Source organism: Moschus berezovskii, chromosome 26, assembly GCF_049115385.1.
Source record: "Moschus berezovskii isolate FMDL1 chromosome 26, NW_MosBer_1.0, whole genome shotgun sequence".
Taxonomy (NCBI): domain Eukaryota; kingdom Metazoa; phylum Chordata; class Mammalia; order Artiodactyla; family Moschidae; genus Moschus; species Moschus berezovskii.
Window position 1 is genome coordinate 18,461,315 of NC_142485.1, and position 17,041 is coordinate 18,478,355.

Genomic DNA, 17,041 nt, shown 5'->3' on the forward strand with positions numbered 1-17,041 from the left:
GTCTGTGTTAACTATTTTAAAGTTGTTGATTCAGTGGCTTTAGGTGTATTCATAGTGTTGTGCAGCCTTCACCAACATCCATTTCCAGAACTTTTCCAGCCTCCCAAGCAGAAACAGTGTACCTGTTAAACAGTCTTCCCTTCTACACGTAAAACCCTGGTATCTCTACTCTATATTCTGTCTCTATGAATTTGCCTATTCTAGGTACTTTACACAATATCTGTCCTTTTATGCCTGGCTTATTTTACTTAGCCTAACATTTTTAGAGTTCATCCATGCTGTGGCACGTGTCAGAATTTCATTCCTTGTAAGGCTGAGTGATAGTCCCTAATGTTTATATATCGTGTTGTATTTATCCATTCTTCAATGGACTCCTGGGTTTTTTCCATCTTTTGTCTGTTGTGAATAATGATGTTATGAACATTGGTCTGCAAGTCCTGTTTTCAATTCTTTTGGGTCTACACCTAGAAGTAGAATTGCCAAGTCTTGTGGCAGTTTATATTTTAACTTTTTTTGGAAGCTTTTATACCTTTTATTTATTTTTTATTGAGGTATGGTTGGGATACAGTATTATATAAGTTTCAGATGTAGATCATAGTGATTCACACCTTTTAAAGGGTACACTACATTTGTAGTTATTGTAAATCATTGGCTGTATTCCCTGTGCTGTCTAATATATCTTTGTAGCTTATTTTATACATAATAATTTGAACCTCTTAATCCCCTGTGTTTAACTTTTAAAGGAATTGCCATAAACTTATATTTGGTCTCTGTTTGACTGCGTCTTGCAGCATGCAGGATCTTAGTTCTCCGAGGGATTGACGCATGCCCTCTGCAGTGGAAATGGGGAGTCCTAACCTCTGGACTGCCAAGGAATCCCCTCGTATAAACGTCTCTGAAGCCATACATTTTAAAAGTTAGCTCATTTATTCATTTATTGAGCAAATAATGAGCGGCCATGACACATTAGGCTTTGTGCCAAAGCAGCGCTCCTTGCTTTTTGTGCAGAAAGAAATTTACCAACGGTTTGAGTTAACTGAACGTTTTCCCTGGAGTAGATTAAGGTTTCTCTGCATGCATATGGAAAGCAGACAGACACAGGGGAAGGGGCGCCTCCCTTTAGAGACACTCATCCCCAGTGCTCTCATGGACAGTCTGATTCTCTGCTCTGGGGTGTTCAGGGTCAGAGGCCCTAGTTACCACTGAGCGAGGAGACTCTGGATCCTCAGTACTAACTCTAGTTCATTGCAGGATTATAAAGGAAAAACGGGATGCCTACGTGAGCCGCCTGAACACCATCTATCAAAATAATCTAACCAAGGTGAGTGTGTCGGGCTTTGTACTTTGAGAAAGAGCTGTTCTGTGCTGGAGAACTAAATCTGGCCAGACTGAAACACAGCCTTTACATTTATCTCTTTTCTTTCTTTGTGATTAATGGTTTTGATGACCTGTCATGGCAACCCACTCCAGTGTTCTTGCCTGGAGAATCCCAGGGACGGGGAAGCCTGGTGGGCTGCCGTCTATGGGGTCACACAGAGTCAGACATGACTGAAGTGACTTAGCAGCAGCAGCAGCAGCAGAGCGTAAGTTGGACTCGGTAGATCAATCTTGTTTCTATTTCTGTGGAGAGATGGTGGTATGTGCCAGGTCTCACCGAATACCTGCCTGCACCAGCCTGACCCTTCACTCAGTTCCAGAAACCAGGCACCTAAGAGCCTGATTTATGTAACATTGTGCCAGTTCATGGATTCAGTTTAGGACCATTTTCCTGCTGGAACGCTGCCACTGCTCACCTGCTCAGAACACCCTCGTCCTTGGTGGCTGGATCTACTCAGGACGTGCTGTGGTTCAGAAGGACGCTTTTGTGAAGGAAGTTCCGTCAGCATAGGCAGACGTAAACTAGGCTCTAGATGTGCTCATTGCTGCTGCTGCTGTTGGTCTTAGGCCCTCTCGGCCAATGCAGAAAGGAAATACATGTGTTTATACTCATCTGTGTGTATATTAATAAACGTATCTATGAAAAGTCTAAAAGTAAACGGAAAAAAGAGAATCAGGCAGAGGTGTGTTTGCTTTCAGCACCCTGTGCTGTTCTTTGCTATCCTGAGGCCTTTCCTGCCTTGTGTTTCACTGCCTGAGCCACCAGGGAAGCACCCGCCCTGTGCTTTCACATCACACCTCTTCCACTGCACTGTGCCGGAGACATCGACGAACTGTGCGCCATGAACCGTCCAACTCTCCTTCCTCTTTTTTATTTATTTATTCTAAATTAATTTATTTTGGGCCATGCGACCTGCTTGATCCTAGTTCCCTGACCAGGGATTGAACCCACACCCTCGGGCAGTGAAAGCTCGGAGTCCTAACCACTGAACCACCAGGGGATTCCCAAATCTCTTGATGGCATGACTCTCACCATCCTTCGTTGGTCTTTGTGGTCTCAGTCTGCAGCTTCTAAGACTTCATCATTGCTTAGGTTATGTTAGATCAGTATACTTGGGGTTATATTTGGGCCACTGTAATCTCCTTAGTGTTTATAAACCACTTTTTAGGGTGAGTTACTTCTCCAGATGGCTAAACCTCATATATTTTTATATTAATTCTTTTCATCAGGTTTATTTTTGAGAAGGTGATATTTTCTGACCTTAAGCCCAGTTCAAAGGGAACATATTTGGTCTTCAGATCCCTGTGCACTGAGTTCACGGGATTTTAAGGCTGATAGACGTGAATGTGAGATGCCATTTGCTATATATTAAGACATCCAAGTTAAAAAAAAATTTTTTTTTTTTACATGGAACTTGTTTAAAATACTTTTGCAAAAGAGAATGGAAAATTACTCAGGAAATAACATTTTTTAATACTCACAAATCTTGGTGTGTAGCAGAATTTCCATGACCTCATATGGGAAAGGAACATGGGTCATCTAGAAATTCAGAATAGGAAACTTTCTGTTAAATATCCTAGGGAATGAAAATTAAAATTTCATCAGTTTCTTTCCTAAATGATTACCTATATTTATTGCCACTGGACTCACTCCCTTTTTTGTCTAACACTGCATAGGAAATCATTACCTCATGAAGGAAGGTGTTTTGGGAGCCTCATGGCTTTTGGCATCAATCTTGTTTCACCTTGATTAAGCAGGGCATCTGCAGAACAGGCCTGGAGGGCTGATTAGAAAGGAGGAAATAGTTCAATTTAGAACCAGGTGTGCTCCAAACTTAAAACGTCCTGTTCTGTGATCGTGCTTACAGGATTCCAGTGTCCTTGTGGGTTGGCCACATTTTTGCCCGTGCATGTATCACGGCTGGCAGAAACTTGCTGGCAGTTCAGACTCAGTCCTGGGCATGGAGGCTGCTGGTGAGAGCAAATCAAATCTGAGTTCTCAACACCTTCTGCGTAAAACTTCACAGCCATGTAATTGTGATGTTCTTCCCCTTTTCGTTTGAGAAAAGAGAAGCATGGCATTTCCCCCCGCTTGGCCAGAGTATTTCCTTTTGCCTCAGCTTCCTGAACCTTTATTCTTTTTGTTTTTCTCAGGCTTCTTTCCTCCAGACACACCATTCTTCAGTGTGTTTTCATTTCAAGTGAGGAGGGCTTTCTCCTTCACCTCTTAGGAATAAACATGTAATCTTCTTCCTCATGGGATGACTTGAATATTTTTTTTTTTTTAGTTTCTGGGTTTTCATCCAAGGTTTCATCTTTATTTCTTCTTACTGTATACTTCAGCATCAATGGCATCCCCCAACCTAACTATCAACCAATAGTTAAAAGTTCTGCAGAAACTCAGAGGTCAGAGGGTGGTCTTGGCATCAGCGAGCCATAAATCAAAATCCTCAGTAGAGAGTGGAAAAAATCTGAAGTTGCTGCAAGTTTTGTTTTGCTTTTGTTTTTTTGGGTTTTCATTTTTTTTGGCTGCGCCGTGCAGCTTGAGGAATCTCAGTTCCCTGACCAGGGATCAAACCCTGTCTCTAGCTGTGAAAACACTGAGTCCTAACCACTGGATCACTGGGGAATTCCCTTGTTTTATATTTTTAATCTTTTTATTTTCTCTCTCTTTTTTTAAAAAAAAATTAAGTATAGTTGATTCGCAGTGTTGTGTTAATTTCTGCTATAATGCAGAGTAACTCAGTTATACATATTTTTTTCATTGTTTTCCATTGCAGTTTATCACAGGATATTGAATCTAGCTCCCTGTGCTATACAGGAGGACCTTGTTGTTTATCCATCCAAAATATGATAGTTTGCATCTGCCAACCCCAAACTCCCAACACTTCCCTCCCCCACCCCCTTGCTTTTCAGTCCTACAACCAGGCTAACGTTACCGTGCTTCCTTCTCCAGTCCCACATAGACATCATCCATGGCCATGCAGCATTCACGTGCGATCCCCAGCCCACAGTGGAGGTTAATGGGAAAAAATACACCGCTCCTCACATCCTGATCGCCACAGGCGGCGTGCCCTCGGTTCCTCAGGAGAGCCAGATCCCCGGTGAGTCTTCCAAAGGCATCGGCTTGTTAATAACAGCCAGATAGCACTTACCGTTGTTTTCCACCATGCACGCCACACCAGGGCATCTGCCCCTTGCCAGTTCTTTGTCTTGGACACATGAGAGAAGGTCTCTGCAGAACCTGAATGTAACTGGCTTAAGTGGTGCCTAAGTGACAGGGCAGGGCTTCCCGGGTGGCTCAGACGGTAAGGAACCTACCTGCAATGAAGGAGACTTGGGTTCGATCCCTGTGTTGGGAAGATCCACTGGAGACGGGAATGGCTTGCCCACTCCAGTTTTCTTGTCTGGAGAGTTCCATGGACAAGAGGCTCAGTCGATGGGGTTGCAGAGAGTTGGACATGGCTGAGCGACTAACACTTTGACTTTTCAGTGACGGGGCAAAGAAAGATATATTTCATCCAGCTCCAGGCTACAGGTGACACAGGAGGAAAAATCAGCACGTGCCCCATCCTTCCCCTCTCGGCACAGTGGAGGCTGTTTCTAGTCTCAGTTTGTTGTGAAATATTTATGGTTTTGTTTAAAGGAGAGAAATCTTGTATAGATGTAACTTCATCAGCTAATTAAGCCTTCTTATATGTGTATTTTTTCTCATGTGAAGAATTAGAAATTAAAGCAGTAAGGAATCTCTGACAGTCTTCTGCCTTTAGTTTTTATACACAGAGATGAATCATAAGGTACTGCCTTGTTCTGTCATAGGAAACACTATCTGTATCTTTTTCCTCAACTATTTAAAAGGTCTTTGTATTTAATAGATGATGATCATCTATTATATTCTCCATGGATTGGCTGCTGCTTTTTTTTTTTGGCCATACCATGTAGCACGTGAGATCTTAGTTCCCTGACTAGGGATTGACCCCAAGTCCCCTGCACTGGGTGCACAGTCTTAACCACTAGACCACCAGGGAAGTCTCTCCATGGATTGACTTCTAAAGACCCACGACTAACATGAACTGATAGAGAAAATTTTGAGTTTCTATGCATGTAGGTATTTCTTTCTCTCTGGAGAGGGAATCCATAAAATTTCATGAACTTTTAAAAGGGATTCGTGGCCCAAAAGCTAAAGAACGACTACTGTAAAAAAAAAAAAAAAAGAAGTTGAAGATACTGTTGTCAAATAACTGAAAATTTAGTTGGTGAGATGGGATATAAACATCCTGATAGGGAATAGCTTTCAAAATGGATTGTTTAGAGGAAGAAAGCAATGCGTGGAACTATGTGTATAATATGCTACAGGTTGTGTCTTTTTAAAAAGGCAGGGAGACTGTGCAGATATGCTGGGGGTCTCTGGAAGGACACGCAAAACCCTAAAGTGCCCACTCCCTAGGAGAGGACCAGAGCTCTGGGTGGGAAAGTGACCTGCTTTTCACTTGATGTTCTGTGGTGCTTTTTGAGTTTTTAAAAATGTACATTTATTAAAAACGTAATAAAAATAAATGCAGAGAAATAAAAGTTAAATATTCCAAGGTGATTGCCAGACAGTGAGCGTTGGGTCACTCAGAGGTGGGATGGATTACTATGAGCTAACATGGACCAGAAAGACTTGCCTAGAGAAGGGCTTCGGAGAAGGCAATGGCAAGCCACTCCAGTACTCTTGCCTAGAAAATCCCATGGATGGAGGCGCCTGGTAGGCTGCAGTCCATGGGGTCGCTAAGGGTCGGACATGACTGAGCGACTTCACTTTTTCACTTTCACATATTGGAGAAGGAAATGGCAACCCACTCCAGTGTTCTTGCCTGGAGAATCCCAGGGACGTGGGAGCCTGGTGGGCTTCCGTCTGTGGGGTCACACAGAGTCGGACACGACTTAAGTGACTTAGCAGCAGCAGCAGCAGAGAAGGGCTTACAGATTTGAGTATTATGTGCTGAAGAAGAGAAAGGCCAGAAGAACCAGTGGATGATAAATAGGTCTTTAAGGGACATCAGTCAATTCAGCAGTTTTCTAGCAGTGAAATCTGGAAGCAAATACATTGAACTGGGACTTCCTTGGTGATCCAGTGGTTAAGACTCTGCCCTCCCAAGACAGGAGGCTTGGGTTCGATCCCTGGTCAAGGAACTCAGATCCCACGTGCCACATGGTACAGCGAAAAAGCCTCCCAAAATACATTGAACTGAAACTGGAAGAAGCTTAGGCCCAAATTGTAAAGACTTATAAAGTAAATAAATTATAAATTAAGGAACCTCTGTCATTCATGAAGAACAATTATTAATAGCTTATAAATAGGGTAGTGACAAGATCTAATCTGACAGTGACTTACCGAGGAGGAGGCCCGTTAGAAAGTTGTTACAGTAGAATGTATAGGAGGTGGTAATAGGTTCTGAACTACATACAGAGTTAGTGTCTGAAATGTGGTGGAAGAACTCAGTTCAGCTCTGCAGACAGTTACTGAGCCACCGCTCTATGCCAGGCACTAGGAGAAGAGAGCAGACAGGAAACACAGAAGGAAGAGCCAGCTACTGTATTTCATTGATCCCAAGACACATTATTTTTTTTTAATATTCAACACCTCTGAAATCAAGATGTGTCCTTAATCATTGTGCATTAAATTTGGCAAAATGCAATATTTTTAATAACTGATGAGATAGTTGTTGAAAGAAGGAATCACAGATTGAGAACTCAAGACTTTGGATTATTTGTTTTCTTAAATTATTTTTGTCTGTGCTGGGTCTTGGTTGCTGTGTGCGCTTTTTTCTAGTTGGGGAGAGCGGGGGCTACTCTCTACTTGTGGTGCGAAGGCTTCTCATTGTGGTGGCTTTTCTTGTTGCAGAACATGGGCTCTAGGACCCGTGGGCTCAGTAGTTTTGGCTCCTGGGCTCTAGAGCAGAGGCTTAACCGATAGTTGTGGTGCGTGGGCTTAGTTGCTCTGGGGCATGTGGGAATCTTCCCAGATCAGGGATCGAACCCATTGTCTCCTGCATTGGCAGGCGGATTCTTTACCACTGAGCCACCAGGGAAGCTCAAGACTTTGGATTATTGATGGAAGGTGGTCTTTTTAACTGAAGTGGTAAATGAGAAAGGGATATAGTTTGGGAGATATTATAAAACTAAGGTTCAATTTGAAAAATAGCAAGTTTGAAACAGAGTAGAATCTTACAGCCGGACAGTTAGAAATGTGGAATTGGAACCTGGGGAGAAGGTCAAAACTGAAACCATGCATTTGGAAATCTCCCCGCAATGAAGCGAGAGTTGGTTAAAACCTTTGAAGGAAAAAAGACAGAGAGAAGAGAATCAAGACAGTGAGCCATTTGGGGGTGGCCCTGAAATCTTAATTTCTCAAAGAAATTTAATAGTTGTTTAGTCATCATGGCATAGGAAATTAAAATGTTGACTTTGGGAAGATTTGATTGGCAGCTTCCTGTGTGGAGGCTCTAACAGAACTCATCAAAACAGTGATGAGCTGAGAAGGTGTTTGGTTTGTGCGTAGAATATGATTGTTTTACAAGAGAAAGCTCCTTTGGTGTGACCTGTATTGCCTTTCCCTACATAGGTGCCAGCCTAGGAATAACCAGTGATGGGTTTTTTCAGCTGGAAGAGTTGCCTCGGTAAGCCGCTTTCCTCCCTGACCTCCGTGTTCATTCTCCCCCAGTCTCCTAATATTTCTTCTACTTCCTCTTCCCAGATGTTATGTGTGGGCGTTTCCTGGATTCTCTTCTCCCACCTCTTTTCTTTTTATGACCTTGGGTCTCTCCTCCATGAGCACCCCTCAATAAACAAATCAAATCTTTTCATGCTTTCAGTCCAAGGCTATGGCAAGATGTTTAGGACCAGACTCAAATGCAGGGGGTTTTGAGAATAAGCACTGAAATCCTAAAACTATCTTCCCTTTTCAGCGTGACAGAGCATCTGTTGGTAATGTGTCTAAAGGGACTCATTCAGGTTTTCAGAGTGGCTAGTACAGAGGCCTCTGGATAAATGAAGCCTCTGTCAGTCTCCCAAAAATAGGTTTCCTGAAAGTGTCATTTATATGTGTTTGTCCAAATAACCTTTGTAGATCTCTGCCACCGGTTTAGATACACACAGAGAAAAAAGATAATAAGGAAGATGGTTTTTTTGGCTGCACCACGCAGCACATGGGATCCTAGTTCCCCAACCAGGAATCGAACCCACAGCCCCTGCAGTGGAAGCATAGAATTCCAACTACTGGAGCACCAGGGAAGTCCCTATTGAAAAAATTGCCAGTTGCAGGCTTCATAGATGAGAGGGGTGCTCCCCTCACTCACGTTAAGTGTTAGGGCCCCTGGGAACAGGAGGAGGGGCCGTGTTAGCCCAGAGACTGGCCTTTATCTCCTGTGAATAGCGCTCACTCACTCCTGGAGTTGTTGTTATCATTGCTCAACTCCGCTGCTCCCTCGGTGGGTGCTGCCAGTCCACTGTGAGGCCTTAATCTTGAGCTTTTACATAATGGCCTTCCTGGTGGGTGACTCATAATGCCTGCTCGCTCCTTGACCTTGATTCACCTGGAGCCACAGGCTTCACAAGGGACAAGAGGGCATCCTGGCATTTTCGCGGCTGCCGAGAAAATGTCCCATTACAATATTCAGACCAGGTCATCTTCTGACTTTGAGAAGAGCAAGCAGGCTGTTCAGGTTTGCTGGGACATGGCAGCGTGTTAGGAGAGCAGCCTTTCTCTCTTCATGATCTATTTAGTTTTAGGGGTGAAGGATATGAGACGTGAGAATACATGCAGAAGTGTGGTCGTGACTCATCGTGTTTAAATGATATAATTCAGTCTAGACTCAGAGAAGCTTCATTCTAGACATCTGTCTGTTACATATTTTTAAACCATTTATGAAACTTGCGTAGGTAGCAATGCAAGTTTCAGAAGCGAATATATGCGTGCTATAAATAAGACCCTGGAAACATAGGAAAATGACTATTGGTATATGATTTTTGTCTGTTTTTAAGACTCCTTTATCATTGTTATGTTGGTAAGTAAGTGAATAATCAAAGAAAGAACAAATTCTGTAGGTGAGGTCAACACGTGCTCTGGGCTGTATGATCCAGCTTTTGCCCTCATTGGACTTACAGCTGTGGGGAGGCTGGAGCACAGACCCTGTGGAATACTGTGGGGCAGGGAATTCTGAGGGCCGTAATGAGGGGAAGAGAAGAGCTCTGGGGACCCAGCAGAATAGAAGACTGCTTCCACGTGGCAGAGGCCTCCCAAGGGTGACACCCAAAGTGTCTGTGTCCCCAGGGTGAGCCTGGCTGAGCCCTCCTCTCCTGGAGACTCTCCAAGACCTGCAGGTGTTTAGGGTAAGAAGGAGAATGTGGAGGTTGTTCTTGGTTCACAATTTTTACCTAATTTACCGAGTTTTTCATCTACTGAAGACTGGCGTTTTAAATCAAGACTCCACAAGCCTGGATGTCTGCTCCCCAGCCTGAGCTTCAGCTTGTTAAGACCATGCCACTGTCTTAACTCCTCTGGCAGTCTTCGCATCACAGCGTGGAGCCTGGGAACAAAGCCAGCATGAAGTGCAAAGCCAAGCGTCTTTAAGGGACCACAGCGTCTGAGCACCTTGATGCAGCCATACCTGAAGCCAGAACTTCTTGATTACTTGAGTCAATAGATTCATTTTTTTTTGTTCTAAACCAAAGCAAATGAAAAGATTGTTTCCACTGGTTACTTTAGTGGTAAGAAGTGGACAAGACGGGCCTGAGGGAGCTGAGAGGGGAGCACTGAGCTCCTTGAAGATTTTTGGTCTCCTCTCTGAAGAAGCCAAGTCATTTCTCACCTGTTTCTCACATATCCTTTCTGCTGAGAATGCATCTTCGAATCAGGAGTGTTTCCTGTGTTTCCTCCCATGCAGGAGCTGAGTGTTGTTCTCTGTGCTTTAGCGGACCCCTGGGCATGTTTCCCCTCAGGAATTCCTCAAGTGCAGGGATTGCTACCCATGGTGTCCAGCGCAGTGCTCAACAAAAGCAGGACTTAAATAAGAAATGTTTGGGCAAGAAAGAAGATGGAGAGAGAAAAGGAGGGAATCAGGAGCGAAGACCCAAAGGAATGAGTCAACATATAGTAGGAAAAGGGACGGTAGAAAGGGAAGAAGAGCCCCACAGTGTTCCACAGGATCCGTGCTCCAGCCTCCCCCCATCCAGGCTGAAGCCCTCTAAAGACTGGAACTCACAGCACGGATACCCTACCTGTGGTGATGGTCGTGGTGGTTTAGTCCTTAAGTCGTGTCTGACTTATGACCCCATGGACAGAGGAGCCTGGCAGGCTATACTCCATGGGATTATCCAGGCAAGAATACTGGAGTGGGTTGCCATTTCCTTCTCCAGGGGATCTTCCCAACCCAGGAATTGAACCCAGGTCTCCTGCATTGTAGGCAGATTCTTTACCAACTGAGCTTCAAAGGAAGCTGTAGAAGATACTAAAGAAAGGTTTCCTATCTTCTCCCAAGCGTTGTACTAGTAGTACGACTGTGTTTGAAGCTTGAGAGAGTGCCAACCCAAAAGGGGCCGAGGGGGCCCTTTCTCTGTAGGCTTCAGTGGGGAGGTAAGCATGGGGGGCTGGAGTTAGCTTCCCCATTATGGATGCAGACTTCCATCTAAACGTTTATCTAGTGCTTTCTTAGATCAGAGTTTATTCAGGACATCTAGTTTCATTGTAGATCTATCCTACAAGTTAAAATGGCTTGCTTAAATTGGCCTTTCATCATCTTGGAAAGACTGATAGAATTTAACAGTGATCAGGGAGAAATACTGAGCTCGAGGGGAATAATAGTGGTGAGAACTATGCCAATTTCAGTTTTAGGTGTGAAGATCATTGCATAAGGAATCATCTCTAGCTTCAGAGCCTTTTTATTTCCTCTCTGGAGAAACGAAGCTAAGGAATTTTTTAAACAGCTAAAAATACATTTCCCTTCTCCAGAAGGATATTTTCTGCTTAAGATGACTATGTTATCCTGAATTGGACAGAAAAAGGAGATGAGTGGAAAGACAGATGAAATCTGAGTAAAGTTTGGAGTTTGGTCAACAGTAATGGACCAGAGTCAGTTTTGACTGTTGTACAACGGTTTGTCGCTCAGTCGTGTCCGACTCTTTGCAACCCCATGGACTGCAGCACGCCAGGCTTCCCTGTCCTTCACTACCTCCCTCAGTTTGCTCAAACTCCTGTCTGTTGAGTCAGTGATGCCAGCCAAACATCTCATCCTCTAGTACCCCCTTCTCCTCTTGCTCTCAGTCTTTGCCAGCATCAGGGTCTCTTCCAGTGAGTTGGCTTTTAGGATCAGGTGGCCAAAGTATTGGAGCTTCAGCATCAGTCCTTCCAATGAATATTCAGGGTTGATTTCCTTTAGGATTGACTGGTTGGATCTCCTTGCAGTCCAAGGGACTCTCAAGAGTCTTCTCCAGCACCACAGTTCGAAAGCATCAATTCTTATTGGACCACTCTTTATGATCCAACTTTCACATCTGTACATGACTCCTGGAAAAAACCATAGCTTTAACTAGATGGACCTTTGTCAGTGAAGTGATGTCTCTACTTTTAATATGCTGTCTAGGTTTGTCATAGTTCTTCTTTCAAGGTGCAAGCGTCTTTTAATTTCATGGCTGTAGTCACCATCCGCAGTGATTTTGGAGCCCAAGAAAAGAAGTGGCCCCTTGGCCCCATTTGGGGTTGGCACTCTCTCAAGCTTCAAACACGGTCGTACTACTAGTACAACGCTTGGGAGAAGATAGGAAACCTTTCTTTAGTATCTTCTACAGGTAAGGTGGGCTTCCTTTGAAGCTCAGTTGGTAAAGAATCTGCCTACAATGCAGGAGACCTGGGTTCAATTCCTGGGTTGGGAAGATCCCCTGGAGAAGGAAATGGCAACCCACTCCAGTATTCTTGCCTGGATAATCCCATGGAGTATAGCCTGCCAGGCTCCTCTGTCCATGGGGTCACAAGAGTCAGACATGACTTAAGGACTAAACCACCACGACCACCACCACAGGTAGGGTATCTATGCTGTGAGTTCCATTGTTTCCCTATCTATTTGCCATGATGTGATGGGACCAGATACCATGATCTTCGTTTTTTTGAATGTTGAGTTTTAAGCCAGCTTTTTCGCTCTCCTCTTTCACTTTCATCAAGAGGCTCTTTAGTTTCTCTTTGCTTTCTGCCGTAAGGATGGTGTCATCTGCATATCTGAGGTTGTTGATATTTCCCCCAGCAATCTTGATTCCAGCTTGTGCTTCATCTAGCCTGGCATTTCGCATTATGTACTCTGCATATAAGTTAAATAAGCAGGGTGACAATATACAGCCTTGGCAAACTCCTTTCCTAATTTTGAACCAGTCTGTTGTTCCATGTTCAGTTCTAACTGTTGCTCCTTGACCTGCATACAGGCTTCTCAGGAGGCAGGAAAGGTGGTCTGGTATTCCCATCTCTTTAAGAATTTTCCACAGTTTGTTGTGATTGACACAGTCAAAGGTTTTAGTGTAGTCAATGAAGCAGAAGTAGATGTTTTTCTGGAATTCCCTTGCTTTTTCTGTGATCTGTCATATGTTGGCAATTTTATCTCTGGTTCATCTGCTTTTCTAAATCCAGCTTTTACATTTAGAAATTCTGTTCACCTACTATTGAAGCCTAGCTTGAAAGATTTTGAGAATTACCTTGCAAGCGTGTGAGATGAGTGCAATTATGCAGTAGTTAGAACTACTAACAAAGCTAGTGGAGGTGATGGAATTCCAGTTGAGCTATTTCAAGTCTTGAAAGATGATCCTGTGAAAGTGCTGCACTCAATATGCCAGCAGATTTGGAAAACTTAGCAGTGGCCACAGGACTGGAAGAGGTCAGTCTTCATTCCAATCCCAAAGAAAGGCAATGCCAAAGAATGCTCAAACTACTGCACAATTGCACTCATCTCACACGCTAGTAAAGTCATACTCAAAATTCTCCAAGCCAGGCTTCAGCAATATGTAAACCGTGAACTCCCAGATGTTCAAGCAGGTTTTAGAAAAGGCAGAGGCACCAGAGATCAAATTGCCAACATCCGCTGGATCATGGAGAAAGCAAGAGAGTTTCAGAAAAACATCTATTTCTGCTTCATTGACTATGCCAAAGCCTTTGACTGTGTCGATCACAATAAACTGTGGAACATTCTGAAAGAGATGGGAATCCCAGACCACCTGACCTGCCTCTTGAGAAACCTGTATGCAGGTCAGGAAGCAACAGTTAGAACTGGACATGGAACAACAGACTGGTTCCAAATAGGAAAAGGTGTACGTCAAGGTTGTATATTGTCACCTTGCTTATTTAACTTATATGCAGAGTACATCATGAGGAACGCTGGGCTGGAAGAAGCACAAGCTGGAATCAAGATTGCTGGGAGAAATATCAATAACCTCAGATATGCAGATGACACTACCCTTATGGCAGAAAGTGAAGAGGAACTCAAAAGCCTCTCGATGAAAGTGAAAGAGGAGAGTGAAAAGGTTGGCTTGAAGCTCAACATTCAGAAAACAAAGATCATAGCATCTGGTCCCATCACTTCATGGGAAATAGATGGGGAAACAGTGGAAACAGTGTCAGACTTTATTTTTTTGGGCTCCAGAATCACTGCAGATGCTGATTGCAGCCATGAAATTAAAAGACGCTTGCTCCTTGGAAGGAAAGTTATGACTAACCTTGATAGTATATTAAAAAGCAGAGACATTACTTTGCCAACCAAGGTCCGTCTAGTCAAGGCAATGGTTTTTCCCGTAGTCATGTATGGATGTGAGAGTTGGACTGTGAAGAAAGCTGATCGCCAAAGAATCGATGCTTTTGAACTGTGGTGTTGGAGAAGACTCTTGAGAGTCCCTTATACTGCAAGGAGATCCAACCAGTCCATTCTAAAGGAGATCAATCCTGGATGTTCATTGGAGGGACTGATGCTAAAGCTGAAGCTGCAATACTTTGGCCACCTCATGCGACGAGTTGACTCACTGGAAAAGACTCTGATGCTGGGAAAGGTTGGGGGCGGGAGGAGAAGGGGACGACGGAGAATGAGATGCCTGGATGGCATCACTGATTCTGTGGACATGAGTTTGAGTGTACTCCGGGAGTTGGTGATGGACAGGGAGGCCTGGCCTGCTGTGATTCATGGGGTTGCGGAGAGTCGGGCACGACTGAGCGACTGAACTGAACTGAGAACATTCTTTGATACTGCCCTTCTTTGGAATTGGAATGAAAAGTGACCTTCCCCAGTCCTGTGGAAACCATGGTTTGTAAGATGTTAACTTTTTTTTTTTTTTAATTAAAGTATAGTTGATTTACAATGTTGTGTTAATTTCTGCTCTACAGCAGAGTGACCCGTTATACAATATGTAGATTATTTTTGGTATTGATTTTCTTTATGACTTATCCCAGAACATTGGATATAGTTCCATGTATCGCTTCTCGGCCTTTTGACTAAGATCAAGTGAATATAGTTCCATGTGCTATACAGTAGGATCATGTCCATCCTCTCTACATCTACTAACCCCAAACTCCTAGTCCACCCCTCAACAGCCACAAGTCTGTCCTCTGTGAGTCTGTTTCTGCTTTGTCGGTAAGTTCACTTGTGTCATATTTTAGATTTTACATGTCAGTGATGTCATATGGTGTTTGTTTTTCTCTTTCTGACTTGTTTCACTTAGTGTGATAACCTCTAGTTGCATCCATGCTGCTACAGATGGCATCGTTTCACTCTTTTTATGGCTGAGTAGAATTCCAAGGACGGCGGAGCCTGGTGGGTTGCACAGAGTCGGACACGACTGAAGTGACTTAGCAGCAGCAGTATTCCATTGTGGAGAAGGCGATGGCACCCCACTCCAGTACTCTTGCCTGGAAAATCCCATGGATGGAGGAGCCTGGAAGGCTGCAGTCCATGGGGTCTCGGAGGGTCAGACACAACTGAGCGACTTCACTTTCACTTTTCACTTTCGTGCCTTGGAGAAGGAAATGGCAACCCACTCCAGTGTTCTTGCCTGGAGAAACCCAGGGACAGGGGAGCCTGGTGGGCTGCCATCTATGGGGTCACACAGAGTCAGACACGACTGCAGCGACTTAGCAGCAGCAGTATTCCGTTGTGTATGTGTACCACATTTTCTTTATCCATTCGTCTGTCGATGAATATTTAGGTTGTTTCCATGTCTTGCCTATTCTGAATAGTGCTGCAATGAATATAAGATGTTAACGTTAGGAAAACCTGGGCAGGAATATACGTAGCTTTTCTATAAATCTACATTTATTCTAAAATGAGCTTATTTACCGGTCTTAACCTTCTGCATTTGTAGCCGCAGTGTCATTGTTGGTGCTGGTTACATCGCTGTGGAGATAGCTGGCATCCTGTCTGCCCTGGGTTCTAAGACATCAATAATGATACGGCATGATAAGGTAAAATCTGTTCTTGATGTTAATCTTTTAAAAGTTTTACAGGGACTTCCCTGGCAGTTCAGTGGTTAAGAATTTGCCTGCCAATGCAGGGGACTGGGTTTTGATCCCTGGTCTGGGAAGATTCCACGTGCCTTGGGTCAACTAAACCTGTGCTCCACAACTGGAGAGTAGCCCCCACTCGCCACAACTAGAGAAAACCCGTGTGCAACAATGAAACCCAAAAATATAAAAAATACAGGGAGCATTTCCTCTTACGCTGTCAGTAAATACAGCAAAGTGTGTGTTCTGTTCCTCGTGGAGCTGCATAGAAGGCAGTTAGGACCAGTGTTCCTCCCAGCCACCAGCTACTAGTTGAGAGCAGTGAGCACGCTGGCTGATGTTTGTGTCGTGACGTAGTGGGTAGTATCTGATGCCCTAATAAGGCATAGAGGCTTAAACATAGATATTAGTTAAATTGAGCAGACTGCCAGGTTAATTTCTTTTCTGAGAATCAATTTTATATGGTCAGATAGTATTGGATTATTAACATTCAGTCAAAATTTAGTGCATTCTTTGCATTAAAAGGAGACATCAAAGATAATTGCTTACCTATGTTCGTCACAGCATTATTCACGATAGCTAAGAGGTGGAAGCAGCCCAAGTGTCTGATAACACATGAATGGATAAACAGAGATCTGGTATATCCACACAAAATGGAATGTTATTCAGCTTTAAAAAAGGAAGGACATTCTGACACATGCTACAACATGACGAAGCTTGAGGACATTATGGTAAATGAAATATGCCAGTCACAAAAAGATAAATGTTATATGACTCCACTTATACATGGTATCTAGAGTACCTATCAGAGAAGGCGATGGCACCCCACTCCAGTACTCTTACCTGGAAAATCCCATGGATGGAGGAGCCTGGTAGGCTGTAGTCCATGGGGTCGCTAAGAGTCGGACACCACTGAGCAACTTCACTTTCACTTTTCACTTTCATGCATTGGAGAAGGAAATGGCAACCCACTCCAGTGTTCTTGCCTGGAGAATCCCAGGGACGGGGGAGCCTGGTGGGCTGCCGTCTATGGGGTTGCACAGAGTCGGACACGACTGAAGCAACTTAGCAGCAGCAGGAGCAGAGTACCTCTGCTCAGAGAAACAGAAAATGCAATGGCGTTGCCAGGAACTGGGGGAAAGGAAATGAGGAGTTGTTTAG

General features: G+C 43.9%; 1 protein-coding gene across 1 annotated transcript in view; it reads left to right on the plus strand.

Annotated features, from left to right (window-relative positions):
• GSR (glutathione-disulfide reductase) overlaps nt 1–17,041 on the plus strand; it is a 49,148-nt gene that overhangs the window by 19,220 nt on the left and 12,887 nt on the right. The window contains exons 4-7 of the mRNA XM_055416558.2: nt 1,252–1,321; nt 4,334–4,481; nt 7,985–8,039; nt 15,742–15,841. Coding sequence (XP_055272533.1) covers nt 1,252–1,321; nt 4,334–4,481; nt 7,985–8,039; nt 15,742–15,841 — 373 coding nt within the window. The remainder of the gene's footprint in view (nt 1–1,251; nt 1,322–4,333; nt 4,482–7,984; nt 8,040–15,741; nt 15,842–17,041) is intronic.